Here is an 18870-nt window from a genome sequence, read left to right as displayed (position 1 = left end):
ATATTTCTGTTTGTTATTATTGCTATAAAACTTGTATTCCCCAATGAAAAATCAAACCGTTTAAAACACCTAACGAATAATACGAAACATTTAAATTTAAACTGGACACACCTCAGTTACATTCCTCATTTAATATCCTTATGCTTATGAATTGAGGAATAAATATTCAATTGATGTGCTTAATTTCGTTTCTCTTGTCCATACAGCCTCAGTAAATTAATCTTATCCAACAATAGTAAAATAGGTTTTCTCCTATAATTTCTTAATATCTTTAAAAATCGTCCATACTTCTATCATGGTAATAATAAAATAGTTACTTCTTTTTTACGTTTGTTTCATCCCATTGAACATTTTTTCCTTGCTGACAGTCATGTCTCCAATATATTTTTAATATGCAATTGATATTCACATCAGACTTCACAAGAAAAATAAAATCATAAATAACAGTTTGAAATAGGGAAAAAAATAAATAAATAAAGATTTATTGTAAAATTATAATCAACAAAAGAAAATCAGTCAGGTCAATAAATAAATTATGAAGTTAATAAATAATAAATAAAAGAGATCAGTCCAAGAATTGCAATTGGAATGCATTTCCTAAATAAACGTTTGATTGTAAAATACTATAAGGAAAACATTAAAGTAATAATAATATCGCTAAATTCAAGGAAAAACTAACGCTATGTACAAAATGACTCGGGTTTGGACACACTTTGGAAAATTACAAACATATACTTAAAAAATAATTGGAAAATGAATTCGGTCAATGAGGATGGCGCAATATCAGAGTATTACAAATTGCCTATTCATCCGTTTCGTAACTTAAAGACTAAATAGGAAAGAAATAAGTTAAATAGGTTAAGCCACTCGGTATTTCACAAATCTTTGGTTTTCATTCCTCCACACAAATATTCTGAAACTCTTCCCGGAAGTCACTAAATTGTTTAAAGGGTTCCAATCGCCCGCGCACAATTCTGTTTCACTATTACAGTCGTTGAATTAAAATATATTATTATTATCACATGGCAAACCTGACATTCGTGTACGAAAAGCCATCGTCATCTAATTTACTCTCTTCATAATAATATAGTCTCCATGAGGCAGGTTCTGAGATGCACACAGTGTTTGTACACTTTTGTTAGCCATCTAGTGGAGGCCCCAGATAAACCATTGATACCTCTGTGTTGCCATATACTGCTGATACTGTTGGATACAGCTTCTTGTCGGGAAGTCCTACAAATGCAATATTAAAATTAAATTCTAATATTAATTTGTAATCTACATTAACAAACCTCTGAATGCAATACCTAGAAACTCATAGTTCTTCTCAAAGGACAGTGTGTTGTCATCACAATCCAATATAACCCTAATACGTTCACCAACCTGATAACAAAAACCCTAATTACAGATTGTTCTCAATACACATTTAACCTCTGTTCTCACTTGGTATTTTGGTGCATTGTTCAATAATGGATAGTTGCCTTGGGTGTCCCCATTGTGGAGTAAATGATTGTCCACCAAATTCCAGCCCCAGCTCTGCTCATCTGAGCCAAGCAGTGCCACATAACCATGACACTGCAGAGCTGCATCCTTGGTTGCTATACCAATAACTGCAACGGTTCCCAATGGGCCTTCCCATATGACCTCCCAGGCATGTCTGCCATGTCTAAATCCAATCTTCCCCCTTGAGGCATCAGTGCTCTGTGCTACCGGGTTCCTGTGAAGGGTGAAGCCGTTAGGCTTGATGTAAACGTTCCTGCTACAGTCATTCGGGTTCCAGGAGTGATGAAACGCTCGCAACTTGGCTTTGTATGTGGGCACAGAGGAGAGTAGGTCAGATTTTAGGGCCTCTTCCGCCAACCTCCGGATGCAGTGCAACCGCCAAACGTCGTTATTCTCGTCGTTCAAGTATTGGTACCATTTTTTGCACACTAGAGAACAGTTGCGCAAATCGTGCAGATTCAGATACGAAAATATCACCTCCAGAACGTTGTTTTCAAATTGCGCTGCATCCATTTTCACCCACAACTGCACCCACGGACATGACAGATGTCAACACAAACACTCCCACCACACTCCACCATTGACAGACATAAACAATCACTAACACCAACATCGTAAGATCATATTGTTCCAGTTGGATTCGCATAAAAATAAATTACAAGAAATTTATATTTGCAACATTTCATAAAACAATTGCAAATTTAAAGAAATAAGACTTTTTCATTGATTCCATTTAATGTAAACGATTATTCTCATGTTGGTGGAAAAAGTTTTAGGTTGGCCAGCCATATTGTTTTGACTTCAGCGTACAACAACACTTATCAGCTGTTCACAAAAATATTGTCGGTCATTTATTTGCAAATTTCATATTTTGTCAATTATTGCTATCAACAATCAAAATGAAACCAGCAATTGTAGCCGATGAGATGTTCCCAGAAGGCGCAGGTCCTTACATGGACCTCGAAGAGGTAAATTCTTTATTAGTATAAACAATTAAAGTTCACTCTTTTAACAATAAAATATTCCTTTATTATTTAGAGTTAGTTTCGATCCAAACAATTCGATTACTGTTACATAATTTAATTGAAAACAGCAATTTTTACCATTTTCAGTGACATAACCTATAACATTAAGTACACTTTTAATAAATTTGTAATGTTTTTTTTCTTGAAATTTCACTGCATAGTACTTGTAGTATAAAACCAAGAGTAATATTGAATATTAATAATATTTATTTTCTAGGCTGGAGGTTCTACAGGTCTCTTGATGGATCTAGCAGCCAATGAAAAAGCTGTCCATTTAGATTTTTTTAATGGTATGCAAATTTTTCTATACCGAAATTATGTGGATAAATGTATTGTCCAATATCACCTCGAATTTTTTTTTTCAGATTTCGATGATTTGTACGATGATGATGACCTGCAATAAACGGAAAGTAATGAAGCATTTCGAATTTTTGGAAATATTATTTATTGAAATAACTGTAATGCATATTATTATCGATCTTAACGTCTACATTTAGATTACATTGTTTCACTTTTTTTCAGTTACATATTTCTTTTGTTTTGTCTCTCTCCCGTCGCACATCCTAGAAAAAGAATAAACGAAACAAATGAATACTCTAAAAAGAAAAAAAAATCACAGAGTGAGTAGATTTTTGCCTGTCTTGTACTAAACGTTAGTATTATTAGATTCATTTTTTCCCTTATACAATTATTATAATTATTATCTGGATGGTGTGGGATTGTACCTCATATACATTACATACAATTACAAGTTTTACTTGTTCTTCCTCGTCATGGACATGTTTGTTTCTCTTATTTATTTATTTTTCTGCTTGGACAAATATTTATTGTTTGCCTATACATAAAAATACGTCAAACGAAGGAGTTCGAGCCAAAGTGACCTATTCAAAAATATGTTTTCCTTTTCTTCTTTCTCTCTCTCGTTTTTCTTGGTCCTAATGCGAACTCAAATAAAAAAAATCGACAACCTTCGACCGCGACTGAAAAAAAAAGAAAAGCATCTAAGAGTTTCCTAAATCGTTCATCGCGATCGTAGATTTAATTTTTTAAGCACTTGATATATCACCTTTATAATTTCTTGAGGAAAATGAAAAACTTTCCAAAAAATAAAACGTTATTTACACAAATGGTACAAGGTATATTTACATAATATATATTTTCTCTTCTTTTGTTTCTTCGTTCGTTACTATGACACATCTTTTTCTAAGCGCATTTGATTGGGGGGGATTACTTTTCTGAGCAACCAGTTTCTTCCTCATTTCCTCTACACTCATGGTCAACACAAGAACAGTTTAACATATACGATTCATATTACATAATCGAGTAATTTCGGAGATATTTGATATTGAGCAACGACACGATTCAATTCATTATTACATGATAATTTGATGGTAAAGAAGAATCGATATTGTTTTGCGTTTGCAAAAATAATGAGTAAAGCTGAGAAAGCAAAAGGGTGTTGTATCAGTGTATGTTATACATTGCGCGAAGGATTAAAATTAATAACAGTATAATATATATATAAATTAAATATATATAATCAAAAAAAAAAGAAAGAAAACAAAATGAGGATTACTTCTAGGAAGAAATCTATTATATAGAGTTAAAGGGAAATATTAAAAATATACAACGAGCATATATGTATAATATATATATATAGAGGGCCTATATAGAATAAAATAAAACGTATTTACAAGGAGAAAAAAAAACGACTTTTAATACTAAATAAAACTAAAAAAAACTTTTTTTTTTGATATATCGCTATGGAGGGCGTTATCGATTTTGGAAAGGGAGAAACACTTTTGTACATAATTTGTTTTGCAACCTATTTCTCTCTTTCCTACACTTTCTCCCATGGCTACAACTTACCGACCAAACAGAAACAACTTTTCGCAAAAATTCACGATGAAAACAACAATAATTAAAAAAAGAGAAAACAATTCGAAAATGAAAGAAGATAATAGCAATATGCAATATACGAAGAGAAGAAAAAAAGTAACTACTTATACACTGTTTTCACTTATCTTCTTTTCGTCGCGCGCGCTTTTTTTTTTATATATATATATATGGGTATGTGTGTTTGTGTTATATATCTATATATAAAATAAAACTTTCACTGCTGGGGGTAGTCATCGGAGGAACTTTCCGAATCGTCGTCGGAGAAGTCGCCGGCGTTCGGGGAGAGGGGATCACACGAAGAGGATTGGCGGGAATTGTCCTCGTCCAGCGTGGTTTCCAATAGGTCATCACTGAAGGAATTGCTCGGCCCCGCCTCCCTATCGCCCTTGATATCGTTCCCGTTGTTCTGCTCTGCGATTTCTAAAGGAAGAAACGACAATCAATTAAATTATATAATTATAATTAAGCGTTGCACTCACGATTCACGTAATCTTGGAGGGACTGCGGCACTAGATTCTTAAATTTCTCTAGATCCTCTTCGCTGCACTTCCCTTCGTCTAGACCTAATAAACAAAATATGGTTTATCGTTTGGTTGATCAATTTACACGTTCAATTTACCTTTCAGCATGCCGATTTGCTTCAGGACCTCCTGGTCGTCATGAATCTCGAATTTGTCGTTGAAATGGAACAGGTATTCCATTCTGAAAATGTTTTCGAGTCATTATTTTAAAACGGTTCTTCCGCCTGCTTATTTGTTGACATTGACTTACTTGTCGTGGGAGATGCTGCAATCGATGACAGTGTTCTTGTTGGTGCTGACGACTATGAAAGGCATCTGGATGCAGGAGTTGCTCGCTGGGCGACCCTGGAAGTTCTCCTGGTCATTGTTGCGCTGCGCCAGATTCTTGAACGATATGAGGTTCATGATCAGTTCATCCAGGTTCTTCTGCTTCTCCTTGATGCTCTGCAACTTCTTCTGCTTCTCCTTCTCCAGCTGTATACACTCCTGCACCGAATTGGATGGCAGACCGATCCAGTGGATGTCCTTCTTCTTCTTGGAGATGATGTTCATGGCCATGAGGACGTTGAGCGCATCGTAGACTCTCCGTCGGATGTTTTTCTGGTCGTACTGCTCCGTCAGGCTGTCGTTCGCAGAGTTTGTAAACTCGGCGACGAGTTCGTCGGCCACCTCGTTATAAGAGGTGGAGCCCTTCTTGCGCACCTTCTCGCACACCTTCATGCTGAAGTGTCGGAGCCCTTTGCTCACTTTTCCCGACGTTTTCCTCCGTTTTGTCTCCGGCGTAAAGTCCAGATCTTCGGTTGCCAACCGTCTGCGGGGCTTCGTGTCCAGGATCGACGGCGTCGTGTGATAACTGTTGAGAGACGAGGGACTGGTCATCGTCAGAGGCATCGTCTCCTGCTTTATGCTAATCGTTTGGGGAGCCTGGATCTGGATCTTTTGCGGGGTATTTATGAACTTCAAATTTTGCTATAAAAAAGATATTCGTCAACATATGATACAGAAACAAGAGCTAAAACACAACTTACCACTTGTTGTGAGGTTAAACGTATTTTCTTCTTGATAATTTGACCATCAGTGGTTACAGTACCTCGAATCGGTACAGTTTCTAAACACAAGAAACAAATCAATATAGATACACATCACTACGCCGAACGCAAAAGCTAAGTGAAATAATAATGTATGTATGGCGAATTCAACTCACTGGGCACAAACTTTGTGGTCTTGATTATTTGTCCTGGAGTTATCGTCGATGCTGTGAACGTCTGAAACAAAAGAAAAAGGCAAACACCATTAGTATTTATCATCCGCAATAATATTTACAACAAATTCAACTTATCATTCAGATGTTCCAATTTTTAATATGCTCTAATTCATATAACCAATTGAAATCATCTCAAAATAGATAGAAATTTATGTATACAATCTTCTTCTATAATTTATAGAATTAGGTATTATCATCTCCATTCAAATTTAATCTTCAATTGATTTCAAAATTAATTTCCCACTCAACACTTTTTTAAATTAGGATTATCTACTGAAATATACTGAAATTTACGAAACAAAAAAAGTACACATTTTAAAATAGTTGATTTTTTTCTGTGATTCAATTCGATGTTGTTGTTGGAAGTATTAAATTTTCACATTAGATTTTGAAATGGTTTCAAATTATTTTTTTTTTAATTGATCAATAAAGAAAAATATCTGCATTATACAAGAAATTAAGCTTTCTTTTGTAAGATGAAGAAGGCTGTGCAGCAGAAATGTTGAATGTGTCTTTCAACGCCCCCCAAGAGTCCGACCGGTTTTTACTTTGGTACAACATAGTTGGTGTGTGCGTTTGTACGGCCTGAACAACGCCGAGACAAAGTAAATACAACAACAAAAAATATACGAGAAAGAAAAAAAAACGAAAAAAGAAAAATGCGGAGTTCAACTAAAAGAAGAACCGGCACAGTAAAATATTGAAGGACGGACTTCCACCCTGTCCGTCCTTCAATGTGTATGGTATTAGTTACTAGTTGAACGACATCATCTTCGGCAAAAAGAAATTCACATTCGCGAAACGTATCAAACGATCATCGATTATTCGGTATTTCGATCACGGTAGACACACAAACGTATTTCCTGTTTGAAGATGTCCACTTCCATTGTTGCTTTTTAATATTATCAAAAGGATATTTTTCCAATTGTAATTTGATACATTCATCTTCTAAGTCAGTGCTACCCAATCGGAGTACTGCGAAAGAACTGTGTGTAGTGTCGCGAAATTTGTAACAATATGTAAAATATTAGAAGGGAAAGGAAGTCACTCTCAGTGGGAGACATGAAAAATTCAATTCATCATAATTCATGTTTATGAGGTGTGACGTGCAAAAATTTGGGAAGCGCTGCTCAAAAAGATAACATAAATGAACATCCTTTTCACATTATGAATGAAAAAAAATACACAAAGTTCATATATATGACGAATTCGATTGCTCGATGAAAATTTCCACCCTACACGATTTTCATATTGCACTGGGAAATATTTTTTACGTTATACGAAAATAGTTTGAAGTGAACAAATATTTAATCCAATCACTGCATCGTCACAGTGATCGAATTACATTAGATTTTTTCTTCTTTTTAAATCGATAACTCCGAAACTAATAGCAATTGCCACGTAATCGTCGCAAATCCAATTATGCAATAAACAAAACCTTGGACGCAAATCTCGGCATCGCAGATTATTTGAGCGGCTCGGAAACTATTAATAACCACGACCAAACTTGACGAAGTCGAATTTCCTGCGACCTCATTAATCCACACACACGCACTCATCCACATTTCGAAGAAAAAAAAAAGAAAGATGAGGAAAAAAGAACATGGTCTATTGAATTGCTCGAAGAATATAGAAAAAAAAGAATCATAAGCAATTTACGGTGACTCATGCACCGTTCACTTTAACCAACATCATTTAGAAAAAGGTTACTTCCTATGGTTCTTCTTTTCCGTTTCATATCGCATTTCATGATTTAACAAATCTTGCAAATATATATGGATAACGTACAAAGCGAGCAAACATTGTTTGCGAATGATTGCTAACGATCCGAGCTTCAAAAGTAATTTGCGAATGTTTATTATCAAGTGGAAACAGATAATAAAAAATATTTCCATGAAAACATCCGTTAACTCAAAAGAACTATTTAATTTAAAATTGAGTGATACTTATTAAATTTCCTCCATTTTCCAAGCACATAATTACTTTAACTAAATTAAACTAAGAAAGAATAGAATATGAAACTCGTATTATTTTTTTTTTACTTTCGAAATTTTGTTGGTGTCTAAAAATAGGTAAACGTATCCAAGTTTCAAGCAAATCAAAACACATACAAGAAAGAAGAAGCAGTTTACGTTGAATATAAAACTTAATTCACCAAGTGGTGATTGATAAAATTTGAAACAATTCTAATTGCATGTTCACTGCGGAAATGGAAATATATATTTAATAGTGTAGCTCAGGGTTTCCTAAACTATGTTCCGCGGAACGTTAATAGGTGTTCCGTGAAAACCTGGAATAAAAAATTTCAGGATTTACGAAGTGTTCCGCTGCAGGAAAGTTTTCTAAACCCTGATGTAGCTAATGATTATTATGTTTGTTGAAACACCATCTTCGACATAAATCCTAGACGGCTCGGAATTTTGTTTGAACTGTGCGTGGAGCAAGAAACTTGTTTATTTCGAAACCGAGTAGGAGAGCAACCAAAAATAGATGAAAAACAAAAGAAATGATAGAAAATGTGGAAAATTGGTAAGTCGATGCTTCTCCTTTGGTTGGGTATGTCGGTGTGCAGCGATGGAGAGAGTACGAAGTGTTGGCGTGAACGCGTGGGTGTTCGAAATATTGAATTTCCGGCCCCGCCAACAACTACCTGTTGATGGCATGCATCGCCTCTCCGCAGATTGAACTCGCACAGAGGTAGGAAGGAAATCAAAGATCGACGAAGAAGAGGATTTTTTCGTTTGCATTTTGTGCATGTCTCCAACAAAACAAAGTGCACATTACCCGACATTACGAAACTCTGGATGTAAGCAATTACATTCCCGCTGGAGAACACTAATAATAATAGCGTCGATTTGTGCCCCATTCGCTGCTTCCCCATCTCTCCCACGACTCTTCTTTTTTTCATCATCTGCCAGAACCCGGAGATGAGGCAAATGTCGCTCGTCGTCTGTTCTCCGAAGCAGAGTTATTTCTGTTTACGGCTTGGTGGATCTTGCACGTTGCCATTGCAACGGCACGTGTGTGCACTAAACAGAGAAGGAGCGAAACGCGCTTATCTGCCCGTGCCTCGCAATAACCGAATAAAATAAAAATAAAAGTACTACTATGAAAAGTATTGCTAATTAACAATAAATAAATAAAAACACAAAGAAAATAATCTAGTCTCACCTGGGTCGCATCCTGTACACCGGTAGCGGTGGATTTGTAGATCTTCATCGGAGACCCGGAGATCCCGGACATAAGACCACTGATGGATTTACCAGCGGACTGGACCACCTTGATCATCTGTCCTGAAATGCGAACAAATAAAATCTCTTTTCAGTCAACAAATATGAAATCTATTTAAAACAAAAATTCTGATTTCGCAAATCATCTCGTTTTGTCCACCATATTCGCTCACACGGAGATTTGTTCCCTGCGTTTCCGTTGAATTAAGATTTATAGTTTTCTAAATTTTGTGACAAATATTCAATAAGTTTTTATGTGATCATATCATATATTTTTCTTTGACAAACGTTTCTATAGATTGGAATGAATGATTCATTACTCATATATTATATTAATAGTACAGAGTAAGCTCGTGAAAACATTGTTAAGTTTTCAGTTATAACTTTTGTTTTGCTTTTGATAGAACTAAGCTATAGCTAATTTATATTTATTCCAAAGATTGTCCATGCAATAATGGAAAGACGAAAAATGTATGGTGTGACAAATCAATGAATATTGTATGTTCTTTTGTGAGTTTTCGTCGGTTGACCCTCAAAAAAGCAAGGTAGTCGTGCAAGGTTGGTGTACCAATAAAGTTTCTTTTCAGTGGATTTGAGAACAGTAAAAACGAAAGGTAGAACTGAGGCTATGTTTTATTCTGTTTGTTTGAAAGGTTGTTTCCTGCAGTGAAGCATGAATGATGTGTGATGAGAAATCAATGGGGAAGGAAGGTTTTTAGTAGGTTTTTTGTGGATTGTCAAGATAGGAAGAAAGTCGTGGATATGAACGTGCTTTTCCAAAAGGGGAAGGTCGACGATCGTGAAGCAGGGTGTGCGTGGAATCCCCCGGAGCGCAGTTGTTTTTGCGGGGAGACTACTGTTCTTTCTTAGCAGTCGATGAACGGATGAAACGGATCACAAATTTAAAGGGAACAAACATTGAAACGTATATGCATGCGATGCAATGTGCGTTCTCTCTCTGGGGTCTTTCGGAACTCACCGTTGGCGTCGTGCAGGATGAACGTGTTGTTAGGCTGGGCCATCTTGACCCGCAGGTCGTGGACTTTCAGACAGATCCGGACAGACCCGGTGCGTAACTGCAGTCAAGGGGGGCGGCTCTCGTGCGATCCGCCGTCCCGTGGACCGCGAAAAAATCTCGCTATACGGCTGTATGACCAAAATGGCGACGACGGACGGCCGACATTTCACAGACGATTACCGTCGACCCGGGTCACCACATTTTCGCGTAGAACGTGCGCCCACTTTCCAGGAACCCTGACCAGTCAGTCCCTGCGAATATCCGGCGATTCCGCTTCTTCCCTATTCCTACACAGTTCTCCAAAGACGGGCTTCCCCGTGCAACATACGATCAGACTGGCTTTGGCGGCGGGTACAAAGCACACACGCTGATTGGTCGATCGCCGCTCACGTGGGCACAGCCGCTGTTAGTTCCGCCAATGGCCGCGCGCGCGCGCCCTCTTCGCCAAACACTCGCAACTTTCCCGCCACCCAAATCTTTGACACTTCCCGACCCAACCTAAAAAATGAACTTCGCTTCCGCTCCTTTTTTGCAGTCACCAATATTCGAATACGCACAACAAAGAGTCAGGAATCACAACAATCACTTGACGTCGTCCCAAAAACTGCGGAAACTAAGAGGAAACCATTACCGCAGTAGACACAAATTACGCGATACCTACACAGTTTTGCCAACAGCAGATTCGACTAAACTCCCCCAAGAAAAACATATGATTGTGATTCTTACACATCACCTGTTGTATTCTTAACAATATTCACTTAAATTCAACAAAGACTAGACTGTATCTAATAATTAGAAGTAATCCGGACTAGACGCATCTGGCATGTACATAATTATAGAACGTTAAATTGAAATTCAATTTTATAATTAATTGCAAGAACACATTGTAATACAAGTTATTATAATTTTCTTCCTTTTTTTTTTCCATCATATCATATTTAGAAAAAAATAAATTCATTTGAAAAGTTCAGAACGATATAAAGGAAAATAAATGTAAAATTATAGACATAAAAATATTTTTTCAACAAATTATGGTTGGCAACGATTTTCATAATAAAATTCAAACGTCATGATAATTCTTATAGGTTAGACTATCATATGTTTTTGACGTTTTCCAAATGTCAAACTATCTGAAACAAGGAATTATATCAACGAAGACACCGTGATCGAAAGGATTTCTTTTTTTTATTGATTCTTAATTAATGGTATTTTATGAAACAATTAAAAAAATCATTAAACGGAATTATGTATTAATAACTGTTATAAAAAACAAAAACATAGAGCAACAAGACATTCATATTGTGTATTTTATATTTAGACTTTGAATATATTAACCATTTACATTTTTTTGTCATCTTTGTTCGCTGTCATCAATTTGTAAAAACAAAACATGTATTGTGTCCAACCATTATTGTAGTATATAAACAAACTATGTACGTTTCTTTACATAAACATATATAAAAAGTATGAGACATTCACAAAAACCCTGGATCGATAAAATATAAACAATTGCAGTCAGCTGTAAACCTACTTTACCGTACAAAATTTAATAATTGAGAAGAGAAGACAACTATAAAAGTGTTTATCTTATATATTATTAACCGGTTGAAACCGATTATGCTCGTTAAGCTGTATTTATAAATTAGTGTACTTCATTAATGCTTTATAGTTAAAATTGAATATTACTTACCTTGCAATAAATAATATTTTTTGATACACTTAATAAATTGAAACCACGTTGACTAAACATTGTTACTTACCATAAAATGCCAACTGTAGATTTTCAGTTAACAAAGGCTCAATAACCATACATATAATCTGCAATGCTAATTCTGACGTTAAGAAACAGCAAATGTATTCGACATGAGGGAGTCAATTGTGACTGCTTTATTTTCTTAAAATCTTATAATACAAGTCTAAACTAAAGTTATCTCGGACGATTCGCGTTCTTTGGGAGTGAGGGGTGCTTGCATGTGAACTTTTCCTAACGTGTCGTATATACTGGCATATCTTGTCGTTATCTTTTTTTTATTACTACAGTCGTGGCTAAGTACTCGAGTACCGTACTTTATCTAAAATATTCGATATCGTTCGCAGCAAACAAGAAAAAAATAATAAAATAAAACCTTCTCGCGACGGTTCATATTTCATAAATATCACAACTTGCCTTAAGACTAAATACTGCTATTACTATTAAATAAATCACAATATGGCGTCGAAAAAATATATATGTATGTGGTGAGGTGTAAAGAGGATGAGATTCGAATTGATTTAGTGCCTTTCTTTCGAAATTCGAGAAAATTAATTTCATTTTTTCTTCATCAATGTGCGATTACTTGTTTAATGTGGACGCAAAAGTTTTTTTTTCGTGTTTCGCTCATTATTTTGAACGAGATTATCGTGCATCATGCGCACGCATCTGCTTATATCTAATCGTGTCTTTTTTCTTCTTTCATACTTTTTCTCTCGTTATATGTAAGTATACATATATATATATATGTGTGTGTGTCTAATTAAAGCACGACAGATTCTTCATCGGAATGTAGTCCTCTTCGCGTTTGGACTGCGTAAACCTGCATAAAGAAAATGTCTTACAACAAAAAAAAAAAACAAAGAAAAATATAAAAGAAGAAAAAACAAACACTCATGTGTCGTATTACAGACGAGACAAACACACGCACACTTTACGGCTAGAAAGAGTGCAATTCATTGTTAATCACATTGGAGACAAGGGGGTGGCACGGATCGCGAGAAAACAAGTATTTCCTCATTTGGGACAGGTTAAGAGACGCATTAGATTGCCAATAGATGTAAGTCGATTCACGGTATAGTTACAACCGCCGACAGAGTGGTAATTAAGCTATTCACCAAATACATAAGTGACTTGGATTCAAAATTACATCTTCAATGAAAAAAAAAAAACGAAAACATTGTTAATAATTATGCACGAAAATAATACTGTAACTTCCAAAATCGACAAAGACTTATTGACAACTCCAAAATGGAAACATTAAAAACAAAATAGATCAACTTATTTGTATATTATAAGATACCTTTATTAGAGCTAAATATTTTCGATTCAAAACTTATACACCAATTCTATTCACAGCCTCCATTTCCTTGGGCATTCATTTCATTTGTTTTCCAGTTAAATTCATTCATGTTTATTTTAACATTATTATTTTTGCAATTACACCGGCCGAACGGAGAGAATTGCGCGCAATTCGTCGGTGCGAAACAGATTAGTTTTTTTTTCGGTTGTCATGGTTATTATCATCAGAGATCTGAGAATTGCGAGCACCGTTCGTTGCTAAGGCTGATCTCTTACGGACATACGATTTTAAAAGAAAGTTTAAAATTAAAATAAGAACGCAAAAGAACAGAGAAAGATAAGTCTATTAATATCTATATACCATAGAGGAAATCCTTCCGAGAAATTGCGGTATTATTAGAGTAATATTATATATTTATATGTATATAGCACTTTAAATCTACGCATAACTAAAACAAACAAAAAGAACCTAAGCTATTATATATAGAAAATTAACTGAAAAATATTTAGTTCAATGTTATAAAAAAAATAATTTCGAAAATAAAATATGTAATCTTCCAAATATATATATATATAACTATATTATTCTGTCTTTAATAACTATTTATATATATTTTTTAAGTTAAATTGGTTACAATCTTTCGATTACAACTAAATTCCATACGATCCAACAGAGTTCGCTCTCTAACTTTGTCATACATTTTAACGCACAGTTAATAAATATGTGAAAATCGTTCGTAATGTTTTCCCCGATTATTAACTCGACCGCAAAAATAATATACAAAGAATGTAAAAAAAATTGAAGTAAAATTGAAGTGGACAGATAAAGGTGATACAGAAACACACCTCTCACCGGGAAACCGAAAAAATCGAGACACTCAAACCGTTTGCATTTTTTTAAGATCTACAAGAAGAGAAAAACAATATTCATTAATTATCACTAGTAAAATAAAGAAACAAACACAGTTATCGTGAAATCATAATCATTAAAAAAAATAACAAAATAATAAACATCACAATTAGCACCGCAAATCCTTAAACCAATGTTTCAAATTAAAGAGATAGAGAGAAAAAAAAAACAAGTTTTCTTTACATAACCCAAAACAAATGTATAATAAGAGAACAAAAACAGCGTTTTTTTTGTTTGCATTGTTTGGCTAGACAAAAACACAATTTAAAAATTGATAAACATAAAGGGTTGCAATCTCTTTGTCTTTCTTTGCAAAGAAATTGCAACCTACCTTAGTTATATATTCGAGAGTAGAGAGAATTATGATTTTAACTTGAGAGTTCAGTGTACGGTACCTGGGATGCGGATAACAAATAATTACATTTCTTTTGCTTTTTGTTTTGACATTCAGTACTCATATTCTCTCTAGCCGTGAAGTGTTGTGTTCGGGACTCACATTGAGAGGTATCCTCTGGCCTGGGAACGTCTCCTTCCCCAAAGGTAACCGCCCAGGACTAGAATAATCAGAGCAGCGAGGGCGCATCCGGCTGCGATCGGAACGATATCCGGAGTCAACGAGCGACAATTGATGGCTGTGCAGAATAATTCGTAATGTAAAGAGTTGCTTGAATGTGAATCGATCAATAATTACCTTCTTGGAATCCTGACGCGCTGCTGTTATAGAAGGCCTGCAGATGCAGGAAACTGACTTTTAATTCGGCTCCAGAAACTTTAGAACTGTTCAAATTCAAGGCTTGCACCTCATCACATCTATAAGACTTGCTTTCAGTGCTGTTGAAAACCTTGGACATGTAATTAAGCTGAATGATCTCATTGGCTAGTGGGACAAAGATAAAGTTATAATATTAAATTACATGTTAACAATTATTTTATGTGCAATATGATATGTGCAAGAAATTATCATTCATAAACTTACCAGTAGCATTTGGGAAATTCACTGAATCTGTCACAATGGATGCATCAAATAGACTCAGACCATAGGAGGTGTTGTCTTTCTTGAAGAAGAACTTTACAGAGTTCTTCTCCCATTGCAGGATCATAATCTGAACATCATTACCACAGCTTCCACTCGACTCTGCTGTTTTGGGCAGGTAAACTTTGGCAGTCAAATTCTTGTTATCCTTGGTGGTGTAGGGCACATCCAGCTCTAATGCCATGCTAGCCACAATGCAGGAAACATTTGTAGCCTCTGTGTAGTTCACCCTCCACATACCTTCCTCAGGTTTATCAGGTTTTGGTTTAGCTGTTGTGGTGATGGGTGCAATAGTTGTTGTGGTTATTGGTTCTGGGGTGGTAGTAGTTGTTGTGATAGGTTCTGGAGTGGTAGTAGTTGTTGTGGTGGTGGTTGGTTCTGGGGTGGTTGTAGTTGTTGTGGTGATAGGTTTTGGGGTGGTAGTAGTTGTTGTGGTGGTGATTGGTTCTGGGGTGGTCGTAGTTGGTTTTGGAGTGGAAGTAGTTGTTGTGGATGTGGTAGTTGTAGTTATGTTGGAAGGTGCTATGGTTATTGGGGAATTAGTTGGTTCATCATTTTTGGCAGGCTGATCCACAGCTTGACCTAGAAAAAAAAAGATCTGCATTCAAAACAACAAGTTTGGCAATGATATGCATAATTTGCGTACAATCAGCGATCAATATGGCGCAATAATGGTTGTTTACAATTGCTTTATTTATTCTCGTTTAAAACAAAGGAAGCAGGAAAAAAAATTCCGCCCACCACTAGATCACATTAATGCAAACGTTAGATAAATAGGTATCAGAGTCAACGGAGAAAGAAGAGGGAGGGCATAATGTTTTTATTTTCAAATGACGCAATTGATTCTAGAAACAATAAAATGGATGCCCCGCCGTGCATTGCGTTATACAACGCGATGGAGAATACCCAGTTTCCAGAAGCCAATATTGAGTGTCTTCGCAGTAACATATGATCAAGAGACGTGGTACGGGGTGCAAAACTAAAGAGCATCCGGTTTGCGCCGCGCTCACGTCACGACATTTTATGCAGCGATGACAAAAGAATAACGGCAAAATACTCACCATTTGCCAACGAAACCATTAAGACCATTGCGGCCAAAACGCAAAGACTCCTTTTTCCAGCCATGATTCGCAGAATCCTCTTCTGGTAAACTTCTTCGAATGTGTGACACAGCTTCTTGCGTATTTACGCCTGGAACTTAGTTGCAGCTTCAACTAACACAGATCGACTGCCAACTGACAACTGTCTTTGTTTTTTTTCCTATGTCTGGCTCGACCGTTGGCAGTGGTGGGGTGAGAAGCGGCGTTGCCGATTTACCGGAAAAGTTTGAACAAATATTGAAGTATACAAATCTCTGTTGATTCGGTTAATCTCTGCCGTCGCTCTCTATTTAAACAACTGCACATGAAAAAGAAGTGCTTCTATGAGTAATGCGGTTTATTCATTCGTACTCTCTGAGATCACCGTTGTTATCGGTGATCACGAGTTGCGCGGCGTTGCCGAATTTTATATTTTGTTTACTACTTTTGCTAAGAGGAAGAGGGAGTAATATTTAACCCTTGGCCGACCTAATCTAAATGGGACACTTTGTAGGTTTTATTTGATAATTAAATTTTTCAATCAGGTTAATTTTAAAGCTTTGTCTTGTTCTGTCACTTATTTACTGGTAAACATGATCATTACGTAATTTATCAAGATTATTTAATTACATTTTGACGATCTAACGTTGTGTTTATAAAATGTTTCTCTTATTTCTTAATTTTAACTTAATACTATTTATTTATATGAATAATAATAATAACATATAATGCAACAAATCTTCATACTACAAACTCAACAAAATTAAAATAATTTGATCTGCTGCATTAAGCCTAGAAATGCAATTTTTGATTTTTTTGTTTAACTTACTACATCTAAATGATTTAATAATTTTACTATTTCTCGAAATGTAGATACATTTTTATGTTTCATATTTTTTTCTCGCTCCTGCTTCTTCCCTCTGCAAGAGCCTCTACCAATTTTTTTTTATATAAATCTCGTTATTGCTTAGATCCGACGTAGACTCCATCTTTGTACCAAACTTACCAAGTGGAGAAACTTAGTAACATAATATGCCAGTATTTACATACATTCATACTGTTCATTAAATCGCAATCGCTTGCTCGTATCAAGATACAAATCGGTGGCAATCGCAAGCCCGACAACCGAAATACCGTCAATCAAATTCCCGACGTTTGAAGTGCCGACTGTATCGAAATCCCGACAACCATAATCCATATCATAATGGTTGTCGGGCTTGCGATATAGACCCATACAAATATATGTATATATATTTACATCATGTGCTCGTAATTTATATACTACAAGTATTTTGTGTTGCCTATAATAAATGGACAAAATATGATTTCCTACAATATTTTGAATCTGCGTTCGAGGCAGGAGATTCGAGGTGGCGAGCGAATACAAGGGGTCGTTCTTTTATGGATTCAACAAGACAGTCAAGAGGCACCCATGGTTTTTGAAGATGGGATTCAGCAAGAAATCGGAGATTGCAGTGCTCAGTCGTTTGAGATCGGGACACACGCTGGCCCCGGTGCATTTGGTCAGAGTCGGGTGGCAGGACTCGGATAGATGCAGCTGTGGATCCGTGGGCTCGCTGGATCACTTATTTTTTTTTGCGAGCAATATCAACCAGCCACCGAAGTTCTATGCAGAGAATTAATAAGCAACAAGGTCCCGCTACCGACATCAGTTCGGGCGCTGATTAGCTCCGAAAACGAAACAGTATATAAGTGTCTTTTAAAATTTATTAAGAGTTCAAAAGTAGCGCTGTAGACCACCAAATACACGTATAGTCTCCTAATGACAAAATCAATCAACAATATCCATCCGAGGTCTTTTCTAACACCGGTGTACTGAATCGCTGAGATCCCGATTCGAAAGTTGTTAATTAGTGTAGTCGTTCCACATGTATTTTCCCCATGACCCCAGTAACTTAGACCAGTGTATCCCAAATTAATAAAAACCGTGGCTGGCGAAATTGTGCAAGACGTGCAAGCCAAGTGAAGTGTGGAGAGGAAAAGAAGAAGAAGAATATTTTGAATGAAATAGGAAATAATTCTTGTTATTGAGTCTACACGTCGGAACAAAACTCGATCGTAATGTGAGGAGTATTTTTTATATAAAACATGATTGAATTGCGATCGCCGCATTTGAACGCTTTTACAATAATAACGTGCAAATAAATTTTATAGTTTATATTGAGATGTGTAATTTAGGGAAGTAAGGTTCATGGCGGTTCTAAGAAATGTTTAAACGAATTCGAATTTAACGCATTCGATCATCTCCTGATCAGTGTAATCCGTGATGTCGCTGCCTAACAATGTTAGCATATCGAAGTATTTGTATTTCCTTC

General features: G+C 35.9%; 4 protein-coding genes across 6 annotated transcripts; 1 reads left to right on the top strand and 3 right to left on the bottom strand.

Annotated features, from left to right (window-relative positions):
• Positions 1-535: 535 nt before the first annotated feature.
• Positions 536-2076, bottom strand: LOC108568012 (F-box/SPRY domain-containing protein 1). The gene is made up of 3 exons (XM_017928853.1): positions 1444-2076; positions 1293-1383; positions 536-1233 (listed from the first exon to the last, which is right to left on the bottom strand). Exons 1-3 carry the CDS (start codon positions 2014-2016, stop codon positions 1139-1141), a joined length of 759 nt encoding a protein of 252 aa, XP_017784342.1. The 5' UTR covers positions 2017-2076; the 3' UTR covers positions 536-1138.
• Positions 2077-2301: 225 nt separating this feature from the next.
• On the top strand, positions 2302-4048 carry LOC108568009 (myeloma-overexpressed gene 2 protein homolog). 2 transcript variants are annotated; one of them, XR_001891278.1, is made up of 4 exons: positions 2302-2471; positions 2746-2818; positions 2894-2986; positions 3051-4048. XR_001891278.1 is itself a non-coding variant. In XM_017928851.1 (3 exons), the coding sequence occupies exons 1-3, from the start codon at positions 2403-2405 to the stop codon at positions 2929-2931; spliced, it is 180 nt and encodes a 59-aa protein (XP_017784340.1). In that variant the 5' UTR covers positions 2302-2402; the 3' UTR covers positions 2932-3053. The 2 variants fall into 2 exon arrangements, 1 of the variants encoding a protein (XP_017784340.1); XM_017928851.1 differs by having other exon boundaries at positions 2894-3053.
• Positions 4049-4307: 259 nt separating this feature from the next.
• Positions 4308-11126, bottom strand: LOC108568091 (transcription factor Dp-1). Its single transcript, XM_017929005.1, has 8 exons — positions 10422-11126; positions 9384-9505; positions 6153-6213; positions 5977-6056; positions 5199-5917; positions 5047-5129; positions 4907-4990; positions 4308-4847 (listed from the first exon to the last, which is right to left on the bottom strand). Exons 1-8 carry the CDS (start codon positions 10462-10464, stop codon positions 4642-4644), a joined length of 1398 nt encoding a protein of 465 aa, XP_017784494.1. The 5' UTR covers positions 10465-11126; the 3' UTR covers positions 4308-4641.
• Positions 11127-12332: 1206 nt separating this feature from the next.
• LOC108568083 (lysosome-associated membrane glycoprotein 1-like) lies at positions 12333-16714 on the bottom strand. Of its 2 annotated transcripts, none has more exons than XM_017928993.1 (5): positions 16517-16714; positions 15399-16037; positions 15114-15299; positions 14919-15054; positions 12333-13033 (listed from the first exon to the last, which is right to left on the bottom strand). In XM_017928993.1, exons 1-5 carry the CDS (start codon positions 16578-16580, stop codon positions 12970-12972), a joined length of 1089 nt encoding a protein of 362 aa, XP_017784482.1. In that variant the 5' UTR covers positions 16581-16714; the 3' UTR covers positions 12333-12969. The 2 variants fall into 2 exon arrangements, with proteins under 2 accessions (XP_017784482.1, XP_017784483.1); XM_017928994.1 differs by lacking the exon at positions 12333-13033 and adding an exon at positions 14098-14416 and having other exon boundaries at positions 16517-16713.
• Positions 16715-18870: the final 2156 nt, after the last annotated feature.

Source organism: Nicrophorus vespilloides, unplaced genomic scaffold (genome assembly GCF_001412225.1).
Source record: "Nicrophorus vespilloides isolate i.1.1-1 unplaced genomic scaffold, Nicve_v1.0, whole genome shotgun sequence".
Taxonomy (NCBI): Eukaryota; Metazoa; Arthropoda; class Insecta; order Coleoptera; family Silphidae; genus Nicrophorus; species Nicrophorus vespilloides.
This window is presented reverse-complemented; position numbering and strand designations above follow the sequence as displayed.

What these genes read in the sequence shown, in the direction of transcription:
- LOC108568012 (XM_017928853.1), bottom strand. Translation starts at nt 2,016, where the DNA reads ATGGATGCAGCGCAATTTGAAAACAACGTTCTGGAGGTGATATTTTCG. An exon ending in ACAATGCACCAAAATACCAA is followed by an intron (nt 1,384 to 1,443) that starts GTGAGAACAGAG and finishes TTTTGTTATCAG; the next exon opens with GTTGGTGAACGTATTAGGGT. An exon ending in TCTAGGTATTGCATTCAGAG is followed by an intron (nt 1,234 to 1,292) that starts GTTTGTTAATGT and finishes TTGCATTTGTAG; the next exon opens with GACTTCCCGACAAGAAGCTG.
- LOC108568009 (XM_017928851.1), top strand. Translation starts at nt 2,403, where the DNA reads ATGAAACCAGCAATTGTAGCCGATGAGATGTTCCCAGAAGGCGCAGGT. An exon ending in CTTACATGGACCTCGAAGAG is followed by an intron (nt 2,472 to 2,745) that starts GTAAATTCTTTA and finishes TTTATTTTCTAG; the next exon opens with GCTGGAGGTTCTACAGGTCT. An exon ending in CCATTTAGATTTTTTTAATG is followed by an intron (nt 2,819 to 2,893) that starts GTATGCAAATTT and finishes TTTTTTTTTCAG; the next exon opens with ATTTCGATGATTTGTACGAT.
- LOC108568091 (XM_017929005.1), bottom strand. Translation starts at nt 10,464, where the DNA reads ATGGCCCAGCCTAACAACACGTTCATCCTGCACGACGCCAACG. An exon ending in GTGTACAGGATGCGACCCAG is followed by an intron (nt 6,214 to 9,383) that starts GTGAGACTAGAT and finishes CTTTTGTTTCAG; the next exon opens with ACGTTCACAGCATCGACGAT. An exon ending in GTTTAACCTCACAACAAGTG is followed by an intron (nt 5,918 to 5,976) that starts GTAAGTTGTGTT and finishes TCTTTTTTATAG; the next exon opens with CAAAATTTGAAGTTCATAAA.
- LOC108568083 (XM_017928993.1), bottom strand. Translation starts at nt 16,580, where the DNA reads ATGGCTGGAAAAAGGAGTCTTTGCGTTTTGGCCGCAATGGTCTTAATG. An exon ending in GAATTTCCCAAATGCTACTG is followed by an intron (nt 15,300 to 15,398) that starts GTAAGTTTATGA and finishes TTGTCCCACTAG; the next exon opens with CCAATGAGATCATTCAGCTT. An exon ending in GCCAGAGGATACCTCTCAAT is followed by an intron (nt 13,034 to 14,918) that starts GTGAGTCCCGAA and finishes TTCTTTATGCAG; the next exon opens with GTTTACGCAGTCCAAACGCG.